Genomic DNA, 24036 nt, shown 5'->3' with positions numbered 1-24036 from the left:
TTCAAAGAAAAAATGTCTGCCTTTTTTCTGGAGCTAAAATTAATCATATTGCATACACTAAACTGTGAGTATTCCTATAGGGAATTCATTGGTTGGAAGTTACTACCAAGGACTAAAACAGAATAAAATAGCCCCACTTAAGAACTCTAAATCTTTCTAAAGTTATATATTTCAGAGAGAACCTATATGAAAAGATATATTAGAATGATATCTAAGCATACTAGGAAATTGAGCAAGAAATTGTCAAAAATTTAAGTCTTATGTTTAGTGTTTTAAAATTTGGTATAAAAATAGAAACCAAAATGTAGCAAGTGTTAATTCTTGGTCCAGCAGGTTCTTAAAATATCCTTGATATTTTAACTGTTTCTGGTGAGGCATCTCCCCAGTTCAGAAAGTAATTATAATTTAAATAAAAATTATTATAATAAAGAATAGCTAACATTTATTAAGCATTTATTATATGCTAAGCACTATTTCAAGGTATTTATACTATTCCATTTCATCCTCACATACATGATTATCACTCGTTTTAAACATATGACTACTCCTGACTTTTAGAATTATTAGAGACTAAAGATCTGCTTATTTAGGGTGTTGTTTGGAGGTGACAAAAGATTCAATGGTTTCAAAAACTTTTGTGCAAGGAGGGAATTCTGGGAAGATGACAAAGTAGGAAGCAACAGGAATTTGTCTCCCCACCTAGAAACCATTTCACTGGCAAAGTCTGTCAGATGTAGCTATTTAGGAGCTCTGGAGTCTGTTGAAAATTTGCAATGTCTAGGGAAGGCTTAGTAAATTGTGGTTAACTGTGGTCAATTTCATCTCTTAGTGCGGTAGCAGCTATCCGTCCTTCACTCGCAGCCCCATGGTATGCAGGTGTGCACTTGCTCCCGAAGCAGCTTTTACACAGTTTGTGGGAGCCAGGGAACCTGACCCCCAAATGCTGAGGATTTGTGCATCTGTGCTCTGCTCGCTGATTGCAGCTGCTTCTTCTGGTTTTTGTTTTGTTTTGTTTTGTTTTGAATACCCTGTGTGTGTAGTTTTTTTTTTTTTTTTTTTTTAACAGAGTCTTGCTCCATCACCCAGGCTGGAGTGCAGTAGTGCGATCATAACTCACTGCAGCTTGTAAACTCTGGGCTCAGGAAATCCTCCCACTTCAGCCTCCCAAGTAGCTAGGACTATAAGCATGCACCAACACAGCTAATTTTTCAAATTCTTGTAGAGACAAGGTCTCACTATGTTGCCTAGGCTGGTCTTGAATTCCTGGCCCCAACCGATCCTCCCATCTCAGCTTCCCAAAGTATTCAGATTACAGGCATAAGCCACTGTGCCCAGCCATCACTGATTGCAGCTTCTGATCACAGAGGTGCAGACAAACACACAGGTGGCCATTGCTGCTGCACCTCTCCCACTGTGGCAAGCCCCTCCCTGTCCAGCTGAAGTGACTTCCAAAGGAGTACATGGCTGGCACCACTCTCCACATCCTTAATTTTCTCTTCTTTCCTTTTTGGGAGGCAGACGTTGAAGACTAGGACATTCAAAAGCAACTGCACATACATTAGCAATTAGAATAACTGTTCATGCCCAGAGAAAAACAGGCTCAGAAAAGACTTGGGAAGACCTTAGTTTTACACCTCAGGCTTATCCTTGGCACAGAAGCAACCTACCTAAAACAATTTTTTTAAAAGCAAAAAAAATAATGAAAATAGTATAACCTGTGAAAGGGAAAAATCTGATTTCCAGAGTTACTGCATTATTAGATTTAAATGTCTGGTTTTTGATAAAAAATTATAAGGCATACACAAAGAAACAGGAAAATATGGTCCATTCAAAGGAAAAAAATAAATAAACAAAACAGCTCCTGAAAAAAGATCTGATGGTGTCTGGGCACAGTGCCTTATGCCTGTAATCCCAGCACTTTGGGAGGCCGAGGCAGGCAGATCACTTGAGGCCAGGAGTTTGAGACCAGCCTGATCAACATGGTGATACCCCATCTCTACTAAAAATACAAAACTTAGCCAGGTGTGTTAGTGCACACCTCTAGTCCCAGCTACTTGGGAGGCTGAAACACAAGAATCCCTTGAACCCAGGAGGTGGAGGTTGCAGTGAGCTGAGATCACGCCACTGTACTCCAGCCTGGGTGACAGAGTGAGACTCTGTCTCAGAAAAATAAATAAATAAATAAATCGGATGGTAGATCTAGTTGACAAAAACCTTTAAAATTACTGTCTTAAGATGCTCAAATAACTAAAGGGAGATATGGAGAAAGTCAAGAAGACAATATTTGAACAAAGTGGAAATAACCATAAAGAAATAGAAAACCCACAAAGAAACCAATAAGAAATTCTGGAGCTGAAATGTACAATAAGTGAAATTAAAAAATCACTAGAAGGATTCAAAGGCAGATTTGAGCAGGTTGAAGAGAGTCTATGAACCTGAACGTAGAACAATGGAAATGATCATGTCTGAGAAACAGAAAGAAAAAAGATTGACAAAAAGTGAACAGAGCCTAAGGGGCCTGTCGAACACCACCAACATACATACTGTGAAGGTCCCAGTAGAAGAAAAGGAGAAAGGGGTAGAGGAAACAGTTAAAGAAAAAATGGTTGAAAACTTTACAAATATGATGAAGAATAGAAATATAAATGCCAAGGAGCTCAAATAACTCCAAGTAAAATAAACTGAAAGAGACTCACACAGAGACAGATTATAATCAAACTTTCAAAAGACAAAGAGGGACTCATGAAAGCAGAAAGAGAGAAATAATTCATCATATGCAAGAAATCTTCAGATTTCTCATCAGAAGCTTTGGAGGCTAAAAGGCTGATATATCCAACATTCTAAAACAAAACAAAACAAAAAAACTGTCAACCAAGATTCCTTTATCTGGCAAAACTGTCCTTCAAAGTGAAGGAGAAATTAAGATATTCCCAGATAAAACAAAAACTGAGGGAGTTTGTCATCACTAGCCCGGCCCTGTAAGACATGTTCAAGGGAGTCAGGCAGGGTGAAATAAAAGAACACTAGACAGTAACTCACAACCTTATAAAGAAATAAGAATCTCGATAAAGGTACACACACATGCAATTATAAAAGTCAATATTATCATAAAAACAGTTTGAAACACTACCTTTTGTTTTCTACATGGTTTGAGAGATTAACACATTGAAAAAAACAATTATTAGTTTAAAAGCTAGGATTTCTGTAACTTTGGTTTGTAACTTCACATTCTATTTTTTATGTAATTTAAGAAACTAATGTATTTAAAATGATTACTAGCATATATTTTGGCATACAAAATAGAAAAAGATGTAATTTTGTGACATCAGCGACTAAAAGAGGTAGGGACGAGGCTGTAAAAGAGCAGATTTTTTCTTTGTTATTCAAGTTAAGCTGGTATAAGTTCAAATTAGAGTGTTATAACTTTACTGTGTTAAACGTAATTCCTATAGTAACTACAAAGAAAATAGTAATAGAGTATACACAAAAGAAAATGAGAAAAGAATTTAAACATTTAACTACAAAAAAACCAATGAAACGTAATGGAAGACAATAATGCAGGAAATGAGGGACAAAAACCTTACAAGGCATGTTGAAAACAAATAGTCAAATGACACAACTAAGTTCTTTCTTAGCAGTGATTAATATAAATATAAATAGATTAAACTCTCCAATCAAAAGAAAGATTGGCAGAATGGAAAAAAAAAAACACATAATCAAACTATATGCTGTTTACAAGAGACTCACTTTAGATCAAATAGATTGAAAAAGACATGGATTGAAAGTGAACAGATGGAAAAAGATATTTCATGCAAATAGTAACCAAAAGAGAGCAGAAGTAGTGATAGTAATATCAGACAGAATAGGCTTTAAATACAAAACTGTTTCAAGGGTCAAAGAAGTACATTACATTTTAATAAAAGCTTCAACAGAGCAAGGAAAGATAACAATTATAAACCTTTATACATCTATCTAATAATAGACTGTCAAAATATATGAAGCCAAAACTAACCTAACTGAATGGAGAAATAGACAGTTCTACAATAATAGTCAGAGACTTCAATATCCCATTCTCAATAATGGATAAAACAAACAGGCAGAAAATAAGCAAGGAAGTAGAGGACTTAAACAACACAATATACCAACGAGGTGAAACAGACATATATAGAACACTTTACCCCCAACTACGAGCATACATATTCTTCTCAAATGCACATGTGACATTTTCCAGGATAGAAATATAATAAGCCACAAGTTAAGTCTCAAGTCTCAATAGAATTAAACTGATAGATGTCATGCAAAGTATCTTCATTGACCACAAGGGATAAAGTTAGAAATCAATAATTTCAAAAGGGTGGAAACTTCAAATATTTGTGGAAATTAAACACAATACTCTTAATCAATAGATCAAAGATGAAATCACAAGGAGGAAATTAGAAAGTACTTAGAGACAAATGAAAATAAAATACAACATATCAAAACTTACAGGACACATTGAAAAGAGGAAAATTTATAGCTAAACATTAGTCTCCCCTTATTCATGAAGGGTACATCACAAGGTCCCCAGTGAATGCCTGAAACCTCAGCTAGTATCCTATATATACCATGTTTTTTCCTGTACATATATAGCTATGATAGTTTAATTTGTAAATTAGGCATAGTAAGAGATAAACAATAATAAAATTGAACAATTAAGCAATATATTGCAATAAAAGTTATGCAAATGTGTCTCTCAAAATATCTTATTGTACTATACTCACCTATTTTTAGACCACAGTTGACTGTGGGCAATTGAAATTAAAGAAAGTAAAACCACAGATGAGAGGGCACTACCATAAATGCTTATGTTAAAAACAAAGAACAATCTCGAACCAGCAATCTCACTTTACAAGTTAAGGAACTAGCAAAAGAGGAGGGAACTAACCCCAAAGCCAGCAGAAGGATGGTAATAATAAAGATTAGAGCAGAGATAAATGAAAAAAAGAATAGAAAACAACAGAGAAAATCAGTAAAACCTATGTTGGTTCTTTGAAGAGATCAACAAAATTGACAAATCTTCAGTCAGATGAACTAAGAAAAAAATGAGAAGACTTAAATTACTAAAATCAGAAATGAAAGTGGGGACATTACTACCAATTCTACAGAATGAAAAGGATTATGAATACAGTACCATGAATTATTGTGTGCCAACAAATTAGATAACCTAGAAGAAAGAAATAGATAAGTTCCTAGAAACACAAAACCTACTGTATTAGTAAGGATTCTCTAGAGGGACAGGACTAATAGAATAGATGTATATATAAAGGGGAGTTTATTTTTTATTACTTTTTAATTTTTTAAACATATTTGATGCATTTTATTTATTTTTTTATTATACTTTAAGTTCTAGGGTACATGTGCACAACGTGCAGGTTTGTTACATAGGTATACATGTGCCGTGTTGGTTTGCTGCACCCATCCATTTGTCATTTACATTAGATATTTCTCCTAACACTGTTCCTCCCACAGGCCCCCACCCCCGAACAGGCCCAGTGTGTGATATTGCCCTCCCTGTGTCCATGTGTTCTCATTGTTCAACTCCCACTTATGACTGAGAACGTGTGGTGTTTGGTTTTCTGTCATAAAGGCGAGTTTTTTTTTTTTGTTTTTGTTTTTTTTTTACTGTTTTCTTTTATCATTTCTTTTTTTTTTTTTAATTTATTTGTTATTATTATACTTTAAGTTGTAGGGTACATGTGCATAACGTGCAGGTTTGTTACATATGTATACTTGTGCCATGTTGGTGTGCTGCACCCATCAACTCGTCATTTACATCAGGTATAACTCCCAATGCAATCCCTCCCCCCTCCCCCCTCCCCATGATAGGCCCCGGTGTGTGATGTTCCCCTTCCTGAGTCCAAGTGATCTCATTGTTCAGTTCCCACCTATGAGTGAGAACATGCGGTGTTTGGTTTTCTGTTCTTGTGATAGTTTGCTAAGAATGATGGTTTCCAGCTGCATCCATGTCTCTACAAAGGACACAAACTCATCCTTTTTTATGGCTGCATAGTATTCCATGGTGTATATGTGCCACATTTTCTTAATCCAATCTGTCACTGATGGACATTTGGGTTGATTCCAAGTCTTTGCTATTGTGAATAGTGCTGCAATAAACATACGTGTGCATGTGTCTTTATAGCAGCATAATTTATAATCCTTTGGGTATATACCCAGTAATGGGATGGCTGGGTCATATGGTACATCTAGTTCTAGATCCTTGAGGAATCGCCATACTGTTTTCCATAATGGTTGAACTAGTTTACAATCCCACCAACAGTGTAAAAGCGTTCCTATTTCTCCACATCCCCTCCAGCACCTGTTGTTTCCTGACTTTTTAATGATCGAAAGGCGAGTTTATTAAGGAATATTGACTCACACAATCACACGGTCAAGTCCCACAATAGGCCATCTGCAAGCTGAGGAGAAAGGAAGCCAGTCTGAGACCCAAAACCTTAAAAGCAGGGAAGGTGACAGTGCAGTCTTCAGTTTGTGGCTGAAGGCCTGAGAGCTCCTGGCAAACTACTGGTGTAAGTCCAAGAATCTAAAAGCTGAAGAACTTGGAGTCTGATGTTTGAGGGTAGGAAGCATCCAGCACAGGAGAAAGATAAAAGCTGGAAGATTCAGCCAGTCTAGTTCTTCCATGTTCCTCTGTCTGCTTTTATTCCAGTCATGGTGGCAGCTGATTAGATGGTGCCAATCCACATTGAGAGTAGGTCTGCCTCTCCGTCTACTGACTCAAATGTTAATCTCCTTTGGCAACACCCACACAGACACACCCAGTAATAGTACTTTGCATCTTTCAATCCAATCAAGTTGACACTCAATATTAACCATCACACCTACCAAGACTAAATCATAATGAAATAGAGAAAATTTGAATAGACTTATGACCAGTAAGGAGATTAAATCAGGAATCAAAAATCTCCTGACAAAGAAAAGCCCTGGATCTGATGGTTTCACTGCTAAATTCTACCAAATATTTAGAGAACTAGTATTCTTCCCAAACTTTTTCCAAAAAATGGAGAGGAAGGAACACATCCTAACTCATTCTATGAAGCCAGCAAGTACCCTGTTAAGCCACGCAAAGACACTGCAAGAAATTACAGACCAATATCCCTTATGAATACTGATGGAAAATTTCTTAACAAATAGTAGAAGACTGAATTCAGCAGCATATTAAAAGGATTATACATCATGACCAAATGAGATTTATTCCTGGAATGCAAGGATGATTCAATGTATGAAAATCACCAAATTCAATACACCCTATTAACAGAATGAAAGAAAAACCCACATGATCATCTCAATTTATGCAGAAAAAGCATTTGACGAAATTCAACATCCTTTCATAAAAAAAAAAAAACCTCAACAAACTAGGAAGAAAAAGCAACCACTTCAACATAATAAAAGCCGTATTTTAAAATCACAGCAAACATCATACTCAATGGTGAAAATTTGAAAGTCTTTCCTCTAATGAAGCAGGATGCCAGCTTTCACCACTTACATTTAACACAGTACTGCAAATTCTAGCAAGAGCAATTAGGCAAGAAAAAGAAATAAAAGGCATCCAAATTGTGAAGAAAGAAGACAAAAAGTATGTTTAAGGAGGCCCTGTCCAAATCAAATATTTGGAACTGTTTCCTGGCTGAAAGTAAATTGCCCAGGTTGGGTACTGTATAAAATCGAACTTTAGCATTTGGTTCCACCCCTGACACACAGAGAATCCAAACTCAGAAACATTACCCTGGCACATCTTGGACTAGTCATTTCTAGCATAGGGTGGCAAATGTGGATGCAGCCGAGAATTGCTTCCAGACCTCAAATTAAGGAAAGGGTGTGTATTAATATTTCCTGGGGAGTTACAGTGAGTGGCTGCGGATGTGTGCATGAGCAACAGCGCATGTATCTTCAGTGAGCTCCTACCCAATAGTTATTAAAAGTTGAATTTGTTGCTGTCAAAACAATCAGACAGACTAAACAACCAAAACAACCATTTATGTGTATCCATTGGAATCCTCACAAAGACATTTTATTAAGTGAAAAATCCTAGATGCAGAAGGGTTTGCATGGCATATTGCCGTTGGCTTAGAATGCAAGTGGTGGAAGGAGGATGTATTTACATCTATGCTAAGATGATCAGAGAAGATAACAGGAAAGTTTCATAAGAAATTATCTTGGTGGAAGAGTGCCTGGGAGACTGAAGGTCAGAGATAAAAGAAGACTTTTTTTCACTGTTTACTCTTTTACAATTTTTGAATTTCTAAAGCCATGTATATGTATTAACTATTTCAGATAGACAGGTGACAGATAGATGGATAAATAGCAATAGCTAGCAGGATTTCTTATATCTGACCCCTCCATATCTATTTTGTTAACCTTGCTTATGCCTTGAGAGACTGACCTTTGGTTTCCTGTTGGGTTCAGTCAATGGGAGCACCAGCAGCAGATCAGAGGAGAGGAAAGGAAAAGAGTCAAGTGGAGCTGTCTGTTCTGTCATCTTCCTCCCTGTGGGGTTATGGTGGACTCCAGAAGTCAACAGAAGGGCATAGTTCCCGTCAGGTGGCCCTCTCCACACAGGCTTCTCTATCTATAGGTTCAAGGACTATGCCCTCCCCAGCCACCTTCAGTTCTGATAGGGACTCTATCATCCCTTGTAGTTTCCCTAAACCCCTCCCACATCTTTGTAAATTGTCCCTTTATTAAACTCTCCTTTTCAGATTATATTTTAGTGAGCCAAAGATTCCTGTTGGGATCCTGAGAGACAAACAGAGAAATGAGACAGATGAGGGGTGGGGAAGTGGGAAAGAGGTAACAAAAAGAAACTTGAAGGGGATAGTGTAGAAGTGTTGCTTCACCAGAGGCACCACATTCCAGAGTCGATCTCTCAGCATTACAAGTTCATTGATTTGTTTTTTCTAGGGCTCTGAAAATGGATCTCTTCCTAGTAAGGTCACAAGAGACTGAAGAATGATGATGATGATGATGATTATTATTATTATTTTAGGGACAGGGTCACACTATGTTGCCCAAACTTCAAATTATCCTCCTGCCTCAGCCTCCTAGGTTACTGGGATACCAGGCAAGAGCCATCGCACCTTACTGAAGAATTAATCAGAATACCAGTTTACTTATTTAAAGCAAAAACTAGAACTTCCAAAGGGAGTATTATTAGAGTGTCTTCTGAATCATCACAAAAATAAAAACTTATGTGTGGCATGAAATTAGTGGTAGGTAGACATTACCTTACACATATTATGCCCTCGGCAGAATCCCAGAATGCACCAAGTTGCCTCGTGGAGATTATTTAATCTAATAATTTTTCAAATAAGTAGGGGATAACTCACCCCAAGAATTTCAGATGTGTGAAGGCTTTAAAAATATCTCTACACCCCCGAAAGATATTAAACTAATCCCTTAGGAGTTATTTCCTCCCTTGGCTGCTTTCCTCAACCCACTGAAAATCACCATCTGATGAGAACTGCTCCTGGTGACAGTGTTCCTGGTCTGTACCTGTATAGGCAGAGAAAAGGTCCAGAAGCACAAAACATGTCCAACCTATTCATCTGAAGAAGGAAAAAAATGAAAAACAAGGAGGAAAGTTAACTTGATGTGGTCATGGTAAGTTAGTGCTAGGAACTACTTCCATTGAACCCAGGTATCTTGATGATGCTGCTTCTTTCAAAACATATTGAATGTTTATAATAGAACAAGTTTTGGAGGAAGCATTTCTTAACTTATAATTCTTTTGCAAGCAATGCTCCCTGTATGAAATAGTATATGTAACAGTTTTGTCAAACAAAATAATAAATTGATTTGAATATCCTGTTTTTCTATTCTAAGAAAGAGGTTAATTCATATTGAAAGAGGTTATTTATTTGCATGAGAAAATAACTAGAGAGTTATATGCTGAGTGGTGACATTTAAAGATATTCTATTTTATTTAGATATAAATCACATTTAGTAAAATTCTCCTTTTTTAGGTATACAATTCAAGAACTTTTCACAAGCATTTTCAGGTACATAATCCTGCCACAATCATCACTGAACAAAATTCTCTCATGACCCTTGGTAGTCAATACCCTTCCCCAACTTTCAGCCCTTGACAACCTTTGATCTAATTTTTGCCCTTGATCTAAGCTTTGCCTTTTTCAGATGTCATATAAATGAAATCACTTATGACCTTTTGAGTCTGGCTTATTCCACTTGGCAAAAACCATAGAAGATTTATTCATTTTGGTGCATGTGTTACTTTGTTCCTTTTTTCTCCTGAATAGTGTGCCATTGTATAGATGTACCACTGTTTGTTTATCCATTCACCAGCTGATGAACATTTGGGTTGTTTCCATTTTGGGGTAATTATGAATAAAACCACTATAAACATTTCTGTACAAATATTTGTGTGGGCATTTGCTTTCATCTCTTTGGTAAATATCTGGAGTAGGATTACTAGGTCATATTTAAGTATGTGTTTAACATTTTTTTTTTTTTTTTGAAACAGAGTTTTGCTTGTCGCCCAGGCTGGAGTGCAGTGGTTCGATCTCGGCTCACTGCAAGCTCCGCCTCCCAGGTTCACGCCATTCTCCTGCTTCAGCCTCTGGAGTAACTGGGACTACAGGCGCCCGCCACCGTGCCCGGCTAATTTTTTGTATTTTTAGTAGAGACGGGGTTTCACCGTGTTAGCCAGGATGGTCTCCATCTCCTGACCTCGTGATCCACCCGCCTCGGCCTCCCAAAATGCTGGGATTACAGGTCTGAGTCACCGCGCCCGGCCTTGTTTAACTTTGAAAGAAACTGTTAAACTGTATCCCAAAGTGGCTGTGCCATCTGGCATTCACACCAATATTCTAAAGGGTTCCAGTTGCTTTGCGTCCTCGCCAGAATTTGGTATTGTCAGTTGTTTGTTTTCTAAATTTTAGTCATTTTAGTAAGTAGGCTGTGATATCCCATTGCAGTTCTAACTAATGATATGGAGCATCCTTTCATGGGCTTCTTTGCTACCCGTGTCTCTTCTTCGAAGAAGTATCTTTCAAATATTTTGCCCATTTTAAATTGGGGTATTCATTTTCTTATTGTTAAATTTAGAGATTTCTTTATATAATCTGTATGCAAGTCCTTTATCATGTATATACTTTTCACACACTTTTGCCCAGTCTGTGGCTTTTTTTTTTCATTATTTAGTGTTTATCAAAGAACAGAAAATTTTAATTTATCAACTTGTTTTTAATTTTATGGTTCACACTCTTTTTATCTCAAAAATCAGTACCAGAAGAAACAAAGACCTTAGTCTACGTTTTCTTCTAGAAGTTTTATATTTTAGGCTTTACTCTTAGTTCTGTAATACGTATCTAATAAGTTTTGCATATGGTATGGTTTTCCTTTTAAAATCTTTGTTAAAATAATCTTTTTCATAATGATAAAATATTACTTGTATAATTAATATGACAATGTCATCAACTAGCTTAGCTTTCATTCCAGTAGAAGTGAAGGCACAGAGTGAAGGTTAGCTCTCCATAAGGACCTCAGGTTTGTTGAATTTACATCTATTCTCAGTAGTGCCCATGGCTCGGTGCCCAGTCTTTATACATCATTTAAAGACACAATGTCATGTGTGATCTGGCTTGCTGGTGATTTTCAGTCATGACAAGTCAAAGAGTTTTGGCTCCCAACTATGGTAATTGCATAGACAGTTTCCACTCCAGCTTAGGGTTCCCAGAGCTTACCATCTCCTTACCCAGCTATAGCTGCTGATCTTGGAAATAAACTTTATAGGTAAGGCCTTCATAATCCCCTCTGGGATTTCTTTGACTACAATCTGCCTTTATATAATTTTTTTCAAATAAGGACTGTGCATATAAAATACACAGAGAGAAGTAAAAATTAATAATGATCTTTTGTTCCTTTCAATCTGAATTTCCTAGAAAAGGATTCAACCTAGAAATTTTGTCTTGCTTTATTAGTGCTTAATAAAACTGTCTTGGTCATCAGGTTTAAAATATTTAGTTTTAATACTTTACTGCCCTAGTGACTGGCCTATATTTTACCAAAGGAACAGTATTATTTTTCTAAGGTATACAGATATGTACTACATTAAGGATTTTCATCTTCTCAAAGATGGGCAAAGTATTTATTCTTGATAATTAAACTAAAGGAAGAGAAAGAGTGCACATCTAGAACAGTTTTGGTAGAAGATATTTGAAATATTAATTCACACGTGTTCTCCCTTCTCTACGTGTCTGATTCCTTTATATCTCCCCTGGGGGTTGGAGGCAGAAAGAGTCAGATCTAAGCAGGACACGCATTGCTGCCTGCCAATTTGCTAAAGGTCATTGTAGTCTGGGAAAATAAAAAGGAGGAAGGCACCCAGTAGTCAGAAGGGAGTGTATTGGGAAGCTAAGCTGGAGTTGGAGTGTAAGTCAAGTCCCAGATGATTTTACCCGGTTGTGCTGCTGCTATCCAGTCCTTCTTGTAGCCAGTTAGTGAGGCCTGCCACCAGACAGCAGCCTTGACTAACAGCAACCCAGTTTGTCTGTGTTCCAGGACCCAGTACAGCCCTCCCTACTCCTTCTGCTTCTCTCCATGAAGTCAATCCCAGGAAGTTCAGCAGCCTGGAACTCTTATGGTTCCTCCACGATAAGAGGGTGGGGCCCTGAACATCTGTAGCGACAGCATGAAAGGGCAATACTCATCCCTGATGAAGGAAGGACCAGACAAGGCCAGCTTGATTGAAAACTTCCACTAAGCTAGGGTAGTGTTGGCCACAGAGACCTTGTGACTGTGGACAATTGAAACCAATACATATATATACCTCACATAGTGTCTGAGTAGCTACCACCTGTCCCTTCACTAGGTAGCCATCACAGTCAGTTTCACCTAGTGCCCTGGACCAAGAGCCAGATGGTGGGGAGAGCTGAAAATCAGTGCCTCCCAGGAGCTTTCTTTAGAATGCACACAAATAGGAAAATGACAAAACAAGTAAAAGACAAAGAACTTTGAAAACAGAGAACTACACTTGACTGCCGGGAAGGAGAATGGTGACAGCTGGAGAAAAATTGAACAATAAATTTGGGCATTATAGGGCCATTCAAGGCTTTATTGGCGGGAAAAAAAATTGCTTCCTTCTCAATTTTTGCACGCTGGCTTCCAATGATTTGAATTGCGTCTCTCAATATTACTTTTAAATTTCCAGGAGACACAATCTGGTTGATTTAGATGTCTATTCCTAATCAAAGTAGGCTAGAGAGGGTGGGTCACATTGTTCAAATGTGGCTGCCACAGAGTTTATATCTGTGGTGTGTGCCTGTGGTCCCAGCTACTTGGGAGACTGAGGCAGGAGAATCACTTAAGCCCAGGAGTTCAAGACTAGCCTGAAAATATAGTGAGACCCTGTCTTAAAAAAAAAAAAAAAAGTTGGTAATCACCATATCAAACTACCCCAAAATGTACTACTTTAGCACATCTATCCTAAGTTAGATCAACGAGGAAAATTATTATCTGTTTCCCTGTGCTAGGAATATGGTTTGCCTATTATCGTTAAAGGATGTGTCTTAAACTATGCCTTCTTTCTTCACCTCTTTAGGTTAAGTAACTTTTTCCTCCTTTCTGTAATAGCTCAGACATTCTGCTGGGTGAAGGTTAAGTATCAACATAGCCTTAATGTGAGATACAACAAGAAACCCAGATAAATCCGAAGGTGTCACACGAGATCTTATTTAACAGACAGCATGAGCAGCAACTTTCCTCCACTCCCTGGTTCCTCTCTGTGGCTTTTGTGTCAGAAGCACAACTCTTCCACTTATTCTAAATGTCTCCACAACCATCATCAGCCCCAAAAATCCCTGTACTGAATTCTCCCTCTCAGTCCAAATCCACTGCGGGTTCATCTGTATTCCAAGAGAACTTTGTTTTCTTTTTCTTCCTTTCCTTCAATCCTTTTAATCCTCTAGTTCAAGCAATTAGCTCTACAAATATTAGCTGCAATCAAGGTCTAGCACATGTGGTAATTTTCTCTCTAATAAATCAATCAATTCTTTCCATGGAGTGTTTTTTTCCCTTACAGTCATTAGAAAATTACAATGCTACTTGAGGATCACCAGCAACTTGAATTAGTCAAGGCACGTCAATCAAATTTGCCAGATTTTTCTTTAAAGATGAGAAAAATGGGGTAGATTTACAAAGGCCTCTTGTCTTAGAATAGGAAGCTTGATAGACTCTTGTTGAATCTGTTAGAGAGGCCTTGGAGTATAATGATCCATTTGGAGGAAAATCAAAATCAGTACTACCAGTGACAAATCAGACAAAAACATAGAACCTCTCATTAAATAATCTAAAAATTAATAATTGGAATAATCAGCCATGCAGTGTCCGTGGGCAATGCAATATTCTATAATAGCTAATAGGTTAGCACAGCAAAGAAAAAAGAGACATAATCTAGCAAATGACCAAATTGTAGTTCTATGGCTTATTAAAATTTTTTTTCTTTAGTTAAATAGGAACTAAAGGAGCCAAACTGTGCTTCTCAGAGCTGTCTTTCACATTGGGGATAGGGCACTCTAGGGAGTAGGGAGCTGGGGAGCCCAGTGACAACTCCTTGACCACCCACCCTCCCAGTATAGCAGCTTAATTTTTGTCTTATTTGTCATGAGTTGTGTTGAGGCAATGGTTTTTCTTCTTGAAAATGATTTGAGAATCACCTATGCAGCCCAGACCACTCTTTTCATAAATACGTAAAATTAATGCCAGAGAAGGAATTCTTAATTTAGCGATAGAGCTGGAAAGAGACCCTGGACAGGATCTTCCGATGCCATGCCATACTGTCTCTTATACTTGGGGAACAAATCAGGTGAGAATTTGCATGCTTTGGGAATGGGGCTTCTTTTTTTTTTTCTTTTGTTTTCAAATGGTTATAAGGAAAAACTGATGCAGCCAAGTTAGTGTGAGAAGAGGCACAAATGCTACACTGGAAGTGAAAACAGAGTCTGCCATTGTGCTCCTTTCTCTACAGACTCTCTAGTCACTCTGAAGAATTATATCATTATCCAGCACCTGAAAGGGGTCAGAGGAGGGGGAGGCCTAGTTCCATTTTCTTATGTCACCAAGTGTATTCCTATTAAGATTGAGAGAAGTAAAGATTTCAGCGGGATACTTGGTGAAAACTTGCTGACATTAATGACTCAAATTCGCAGAGAGACTGCAAGGAAAATGGTGTCATCACTGTCATTCAAGACATTTAAGATGAAATTTCAAAAGAAGGCTGTCAGGCATAATGACTGCCAGGTTCCATTATATCATTCTCAGAGGGTGGATCACACACACTACTACGCAGCCTGTGGGTGGCTGATGCTGAAGTTTGAAAGGAAGCTGCATGGAGAAGAGGCGAGGGGGGGCTGCCTCACATGAACAGGATACAGCACCATTGATATTCACATGGTGATTTGGGGGTAATTCTATGAATCGGGGCCTGGCTTTTAGTTGTGGATATGCTGAAACCTAGTGCTGAAAAAATGTAGGAAAGTTTGAGCTGTAAATGATAATGCCCATTTATTAATTTGCTATGAGCATATTCCTCTCTAGCGACCCAGATGCTCATGTCTGTGTGCATTCCAGCACTGAGCTGCCTGCAAAGCCTAGTTTGTAACCAGAAGGTAGCTATGTGAAAAGGAGATAAGGGCAGTGGCTTCCAACCTTGGCTGCACAATGCAATCACCTGGGGTGACTCGACGCTAAGGCCATACTTGAAAATCAAATAAATCTGAATCTCAGGGATGAGGACACAGACATCAGTACTTTTAAAATCTTCTCGAGTGATTCTAATGAGCAGCAAAACTCAGAACCACTGTGTCAGAGCAAAGAGTGAGGTTTTAGGCCTCAAAGGGTGAGCCTCACCCTTTCCACTCAGGGATCTTTTATGTTATAGACCAGTGGGTTTGGTTTTGTTTTGTTTTAAATCAGGAGTAGACATAGGTTTGCCAGTTTCTAAATTTGTCAAACAAAATCATTAAAAATTCAACTACCATCATCTCATTAAAGAAAGAAAAATTTAACAATAAAAATTAGGAAGGGCCTAATTTCAGGATATAACAGTAACTCAGTATGTTGTATTTATTTTTCCCATGCCTCTACAGATGAGTGAATATGTCACTACAGACTGATGCAAACTTAAGAACTGATGTGATCTAATTGCTCTCTACACCCATAATCAAGGCTTTCCTCCTTGGACAGCTTTAGATATACTTGACTGAGTTTGGGTTAATTAAACCGCTGTCTTATGGTAACTATCCTTCTCTTGCCATACCCTGTAGTAGAGGTTATTAATAGTATTGATTAAGTTGTAGGTGATTTCTTCTCCCAGGCTTTGGAAATGTTCTGTCTCTTCCAATGACAGAATATGATGATTTAGTAAGCTCAACTCTGCTTAGACATCTTAAACTAAGTTTTCTAGGGTGACCGTGGCACATATATGCCCAAATAACCACTTATTGGGGGCACTGGCACCCACTTGTTTTGCTAGTGGGCCATGATAGCAATTATTGTTAATCCAGTGGAGAATTCATTAGAGGGCCAAATAAACTGCAATGAGTTGTTTATTCTGTGTTAAGTTATACAAAATAAAAAAGACTTACTAATATTGTAAACTTCATTTTAAGTGCCTCTTTGGTATTTCTATATGGCCAGTTCTTCTGTGGCCATGTTTTTATTGCCTCTCTTCTACCCAAATGTACACGGCATTCTAGAATGAGTTCTATACTTCGTTGTCTGTCCTTAACGAGACTGGCTGTTGTCACTCCTAGGAGAGGCGAGCTGTGAGAGAAGTTTACTCCGAGTCTATACCTCAAAGTTCCCTTCAAAGTGTGCATAACGTAGAGACCCATTTATGCTGAAAATGGTGTGAAATAAGTCTTCATTTATTAATTTTCTCTAAGCTGTCATGCTTAAAGGTGGATCAAAAGAATAGAAGCTAGCATACACATGTGCTTTTGGCCAACTGAAAAAGTTCTATTTACTGATGTCTGTGTTCTTCAAACACTCAAGATGTGTAACTAATAATGGGCTAGTCTGCCCCTGTTACTCCCAGACAAACCCAACCCAAACTGAAGTGTTTGCCATCTTTTCAAGGTCAGGGGCTTTGCTTAGAATAGAACATCAACCTCAGATGTAGAAGACCTGGATTTGAATCCCAGCTCCACTACTCTCTTCAGCAAGTTGCTTAAACTCTCTGAGCCTCAAGTTCCTTATACATAAGATAGGAATAATTTCTTTTTCTTCTTCTGTCTTCTTTCTTATTCTTCTTCCTTCTTCCCTCCTCCTCCTCCTCCTCCTCCTCTTCTCCTCCTTTTTCTCCTCCTCTTTCCTCCTCTTCTTCATTATATGGTAATTATGAGAATTATATGAGATAATTTAGGTAGAATACTTCGCAAGTTGCCAGACATAAGTTCTTACTAAACATTAACTTTGTAGGTCAGAGTTCAGGACAATAACATGGCATTAAATAAACATTCACTAGACACTTATACACACACACACACACACACACACAGAGAGAGAGAGAGAGAGAGAGAGAGAGAGAGAGAGAGAGAGTCTTGTGTCTGCAGAAGGAGGAATCTCATTGGAAATGTAAAGTTAAAAAGCTGTTACTGAATTCTGAACTTTAGTTTCCAGGTCTTGACCATTTAACTGGGCCTACCTGCTACTTAATCTTTGCTCATAACTGTTTCTAATCTCCCAAACAGATTGCCTTTGCTGAGACCTGTGCATTTTTATGATGAATCCATAGAGTCACCTATCTGACCACCATCCGTCCTTCCATCAATATGTCCTTATCTTTACAGATCCTGGTATTCCTTGGACCCAGAAACACATTCCCTTGCTATTATCCTAATGCAGCTAAGCTTGTTAAAGGAAAGCATTTAGAAATCTAGATATTTGCTCCTGCATTTTCATATTTCTGTAAGCCAAGAAAAATTTGAATCAAATTCTCTATTGATACATCAGGTATAAACCATGGATCTGGGAGAAATTAAGTTGGAAGGACTAGAACCCATGGTTGGTCTAGAGCACTTAATATTCATGTAGAACCCAATTCTGTTTAATATTTTTATGCTGCTATAATTAAAAAATTTTGACATCAATTATCAATACATGTACATAGGTTCTCCCTATCTCTGCTAAAGCTCCTTCCCCCACCACCAAAAACAACGACAAATAAAAACAAAAATGAAAATATCGATAAATGAACTTCTCAAGTTGCTGAAAATTTACCATCAGATTCAAGCCTGTTTCTGAAAGTTTCAACTCACCCAATCAGACAAAAGGCTGAGGAAGGGAAACATTTATCAAGTTACACGGGGGACTCCATCTGTTATCTTAGACCTTTGTTACCAAGTGACACAGAGGAGATACTTGAAGGCAGTTTGAAAGACTTTTATTTTATAGATCCTTCATCCAAAGATTTCCAATTAGGGAGAAGAAGCAGCAGAAAAGGAGAAAAGCCAAGTATGAGTGATGAAGATGCCTTCATCTACCGACATTTAACCTGGCGAGAACCATCAATGGTGAAGTTGCCTTTTCAGCTGGGATCTGTCCGTTCAGCTTCTGTAATAAATGCAGTCAAAGGGGCAGTCCCTTCCCATTGCTCACAAAGGTCTTGTTTTTGAACCTCGCCCTCACAGAGGCCGTTTCTCATCATGCCAAATCAACAGAAGAAAATCATTTTTTGCATGGCTGGAGTGTTAAGCTTTGCATGTGCCCTCGGAGTTGTGACAGCCTTGGGGACACCGTTGTGGATCAAAGCCACTATCCTCTGCAAAACGGGAGCTCTGCTCGTCAATGCCTCAGGGCAGGAGCTGGACAAATTTATGGGTGAAATGCAGTACGGGCTTTTCCACGGAGAGGGCGTGAGGCAGTGTGGGTTAGGAGCAAGGCCCTTTCGGTTCTCATGTAAGTAGCAATTGCATTTGAATTATTTAATACTTTAGGCAGACTCTTCCCAGTGTTGTGAGGAATTATATTTGACAGTTTTGCCCTGTTTATTGCAGGACTTTTTAAACTGGTGTGAACCATATGAAAAACCTATCACTCTGAGGAATTTCTTCTTCCTAGTTTTTATTATTTTATATTTGCTCTTTTTATTGTAACATAGAGTTAATTCATTGTTACATAATTAAGGTTTTTGGAAATATTAGCAATTAAGATTCGTAAGTATTAATATTTATGTAAGAAATTATGGAGTCTTTTTTAAAAAGTAAACTTGGGGAAATAGGAAAGCTGTAAAGAATGATCTTTATGCCTTTTATTCTTTATAATAAGAACCAAGGTTATGGGCTCCCTACTTAACCCTACCTGCTTTGCCACCTTTTTCATGATTTTGTTTCCTGCTCCCCACTCCCTCCCATTATTTCTGCTAAGACCTCTGCTGCTGCTAAATATTCAGTTTTCATTTTTAACCAATCTGGAATCATTTGGCTGTAGAAATTTAAAATGATCTGCTGTGCTAACTGGGAAAGAAATGGATGCCTATTTAGTATAGAAAATTTTAAACTGATTGACCTGCAAATCATGTAGAGAATATGCGATTTTCTTGTCTTGATTTTTGTGAAATGGAAGTGTTATCCACAGTATTTATAACCTGTTTATCTTAAGAAGAGAATTTTTAAAAATTACCATGTGAATAGGCAACTCATTAAATGAAAATTAATAAGAAGTCATTTGTTATATCTCTCACAACACACATTCAGAAGTTATTATTATTTCAGAAGGGCTGGTTTGGAACAATCTTATGAAGACACAGTCAGTAAATTACTGCATAAATCACTCTTCAGGAAAGGAGGTTACCAATTGAAGCATTTAAAATGAATTATTATTTTGCCCAGGTTTTTTTTTTCCTTCTAGTATAGGTAGAAGGCTAAATTAATTGAATTTATTATTAACATATGCAGTGCCTAATTAAATTTCAGTGCTGGTCTATTTATATTTCTGCGACATTCCTTATATCTTCTTAGCAGTCATTGGACACCAACCTTCAGCTCACATAGGTTACTAAGTGATATGAATTTTCATAGGGCTCCAGAAAATTTCCAAGAGTTAGTCATCAGCTTTTTAATCGATGAAGTGGATACCAGGTCTTTTCACTGAATGGCTTTTATTCATTAAGGTAATGGGGCTGTTAGAGTTGCCTAGTTTTCCTCGGGAAGGGGGAGGAAGAAAACAAAGCAGAATGTCATGTGATATGCAACTGTATTAAAAAACCGAAAAGGAAAAAAGATGAGAGCGATGATTTAACCATGAGTCACCGGCAGCCAAGGCGTGAGTAAAACTTCTCACAAAGGAATTTAGACAAAAGCAAAAATACTGGTGAATTTTCTGGAGCCTTTACATTTTCTACAGTGAAATGGAGATAAACTTTACTCATGCCATATGACATGTTTCAAAACAATAATAAGATGTTTTCTGAACACTTACTACATGCTAAGCACTTTATATGCTTTGTCTCATTTAATCCTTACACAGCCACATTCTTCTGGGGTTCAGCGAGTGATTTTTGTGGTTGTGTCCTATGCTGGTCCTGTCGAGGATGAAGTTGTTCTAACTGGATACCCCTCCCTTTGCTTTCTGTGAGGACTCACAGAACTGGTAGGGTTTAAACAGTACTCTCACTTATCTCACAGAATTGCATTAGTTCCCACATACCCCTAACATTCCCCCCCAGCCTAGTGAAGAAATTCTTCCATTTACTTTTTTGTTCTGCAGTGACAGCTCCATCTATATACAATAGACTATACATATTAAGTGTACTGTATATACTATACATATTAAAACCTCTTTCATTTTGGTGAGGCCCAACAAAGAATACTTACAGTATAGCTTTTTTTTTTTTTCCTAAGCATAAAAGTATCTTTTTCAATGCAGCATGAGAGAGAGTTGGGAAAATGAAAATAAACAGATCCAATGGACTCCCCAAAGAGCATAATATTCATTTAAATAGACACCCCTCTCAGTGTTAAAACTTCCTAATCAACATGCCTTTGGGACACATTGCACCCTTGAAGTTTACATTCCCATTGCAATGCAGCTTCATGGTTCACATTTTTTCCATTCAAAATGTCATTACCCTGTCAATGATGTTTCATCAACGTTTGCTTGGATGAGAATCCTCTGATATTCTTCCTGATAGAAATGTATAAGCCCTGTTCATATAAATGAATAAAAGGTCTAGCCTTATTTTCTCAGTAGTGGCTTCCTTGGAGCAAAAATCAGGGACCTCCAGAGAGCTCAGGTGAATGACTCTTTTCTGTTTCTCCCAGAGCCCAACTTCTAATTAGCGTACAATTCATTTCCCAGAATGTCTTCTTTCTTATTTTGCCTTTAGAAAGTTGTTAAGCAAACATTTGAATTCACAGAATCGTACCAGTGTAGGAAGAATGGAAAAGGTAACTTATCAAGGTAAAAATCACTTCGTGGCCAGTTTTCTTGGCTCACTGCAACCTCCCCCTCCTGGGTTCAAGCGATTCTCCTGCCTCAGCCTCCCAAGTAGCTGGGACTACAGGCGTGCACCACCACGCCCACCTAATTTTTTTTGTATTTTTAGTAGAGACAGGGTTTCACCGTGTGGGCCAGGCTGGTCTCATTGCCAGTTTTCTTTGTGTTGTCATGTTATCATCAATTAATAGGAATTTATATTTCAGTTCTGTTAGGTGGATAAACACTATTTTGCATACCTAAACTTTTCATTTATATCAGCATTGCCCAATAAAAATATACTACAAGCCACAAATGCAAGCCATATATGTACTTTGAAATGTCCTAGTAGCCACATTAGAAAACAAAAGTAAAAAGCAACAGATGAAATTAATTTTAATGATTTTTTTAAACCCAAGATATCAAAAATCTTATCATTTTAACATATAATCAAAAATTTATTGAGATGTTTTACGTTCTTTTTTTCTTGATGCTGTCTTGGAAATCTAGAGTGTATTTTACATTTATATTACATCTACTTCAGTCTAGCCACATTTCACATGCGCATTTTTTTGTGTGTGGTTTTAAGGAGAAGAGAGTTTAATAGGCAAGAAAGAAAAGAGAAGGCAGAAGGAAGAGGTTCCCTCATACAGAGACAGAGGTTGGGGGGGGCTCCAAAGCCAAAAGACGAGGTCCCTAAGTGCGGTGGACACCAGCCAGGTATATATGCAGAGTCTGGAGGAGGTGCTGTCTCATTTGCATAAGGTCACATGCTCATTTTTATGGCTACTGTATTGGTCAGTACAGATTTAGATGGGGATTTGCTCTGAACAAGTTGGTCATTGATGGTGTTCATATTCTGATTGAATTTTTCCTGGGTTCTGCTGTATAAGTCCATGTGTGTTATTTTCATGTGCAATGCTTGCATCACTTTTAAAACCCAGATATATGGCATAACGTGAGAATGAAAAATGGACCAGAAAAATAGTTTGGCAATGTAGTCATGTTTGTTCCTATAAATGTTCCCTGTTGACCACTCTATCTCTTTTAATTATAAAAAGAATCTGCCCTGCCAGCATGCACAGTTATGCTGGGAAAACTTCTGCCTCATTTACTCTGGCTGATTCTCATCCACTTATGGGTCAGTGGTTCATTTTCTAGAGGTCACCAGCATTCATACCTAGCACACAATTTCATTTATTATAATGAAGGAATGTTTTCCTTTCAAAGAGGCACAACTGGTGGGCTTAATTTTTCTTGATATGTCACCTGTAAAATTTTAATGATGATGTTTAAACTCTAAATGTAGCCATCAAGACAAAAACTGCCAATTTTGAGCTCAGTGTGTGTGGGTGGGTTTCTGTTTTGGTAATTTGAAACATCGCAGAATATCATCAAAATACGATACCCAAGAATCATATGGTATCAATCGTTCCTAGATATACTGATCTATTCATTGCCAAGACAGTTCATGAGCTGGTAAAAACATATGGAATTATTTTCTTAAAATGTGAAAAATAAAATTTAACCAATCATGTATCACAGCTTGCAACTTTAGTCGTACTTTGAAAAGCATTTTAATTTGGACCTCATGATAGAAAATTTATAAAAAGCTGAACAGAAATTAGTTCACTTCATATTTTAGAAAAGCAGCGTTTCTTTACTAAATGAGGCATTTGACCCAGATTGGAGAGAAAATGTTGAAACTACTTCTATGAGCAAGCAGGTGGCTTCTCAAACACATGTTGGGATGAAATGGCTGGGGCTCAGGGGCTCAGTGCCTGTCACTGAGAGTTGGTACTCTCTATCTCCATGGTCTCCTCCAAGTGTGACTCTTGTCTCTTGCTGACCTGACCTGCCCCAGGTGTCTTACTGGTCATGACTCTGCACACCTTGCATCTCTCCTATCACCCTGCCTATGGCAAATCTACAAAGGTCTTTGATGTGGCTCTGTCTGATATCCTGTGTTTCCTCCTATGGTCTGTGTGGAAGCAGGTATGGGGGTGTGTAGAGGGGAAGCCTATGAAGTTCATCTGCAAAGACTACTTGGTTAGGGGAAGAGGGAAAGAAGCCATATGCACCATTTCACCAGCAAGCATGGGCTCTTCTGCTTTTTAGCTTAGGGGTCCTGTTGTCTAGTCTCACTCACCTATTAAAACAGTCCAGCAAATAGAGGTTTTGTTTACCTCCTATTACAAAAAAAGCAATTAATGGAATAGAAGATAATAATGTATGAGAAGCACTATTATGAAAGAAAAACCTTCAGCTTCTCTCAGCCAAATAATTGTTTCTCCTCTGTCCTTCCCAGACCTTGATGTTTGCTCTATTATTTCAAAACAACTATATTATAAATATTTGAGAATGTGTATTTCTCTGCAAGGAGATCTTAATCCCCAAGAAGGCAGGAGCTGTGTATTATTCATCCCAGGGCTCCTTCACACCAGGGCCTCAGACAGTGCATGGCCCAAACAGGTACTTAATAAATATTTGGTAAACTGATACTATTGAAATTAAGAAACCTGGATTTGAGGTGGGTCTCTGCCACTC

The 24036-nt window shown here is 37.9% G+C and overlaps 1 protein-coding gene and 1 long non-coding RNA gene across 3 annotated transcripts in view; one reads left to right on the top strand and one right to left on the bottom strand.

The window, feature by feature from the left end:
- LOC135969651 (uncharacterized) overlaps positions 1–24036 on the bottom strand; it is a 162289-nt gene that overhangs the window by 18951 nt on the left and 119302 nt on the right. The gene's annotated exons all lie outside the window — the stretch shown is intronic.
- CLRN1 (clarin 1) overlaps positions 18664–24036 on the top strand; it is a 44312-nt gene continuing 38939 nt past the window's right edge. For both annotated transcript variants that reach the window (XM_005546097.4, XM_045386777.2), the window contains exon 1: positions 18664–18972. In XM_005546097.4, coding sequence (XP_005546154.2) covers positions 18720–18972 — 253 coding nt within the window. In that variant the 5' untranslated portion in view covers positions 18664–18719. The remainder of the gene's footprint in view (positions 18973–24036) is intronic.

The sequence above is a fragment of the Macaca fascicularis genome, chromosome 2 (genome assembly GCF_037993035.2).
Source record: "Macaca fascicularis isolate 582-1 chromosome 2, T2T-MFA8v1.1".
NCBI lineage: Eukaryota > Metazoa > Chordata > Mammalia > Primates > Cercopithecidae > Macaca > Macaca fascicularis.
Note: the sequence above shows the minus strand (reverse complement) of the source record. Positions and strands in the feature narration are given on the sequence as shown.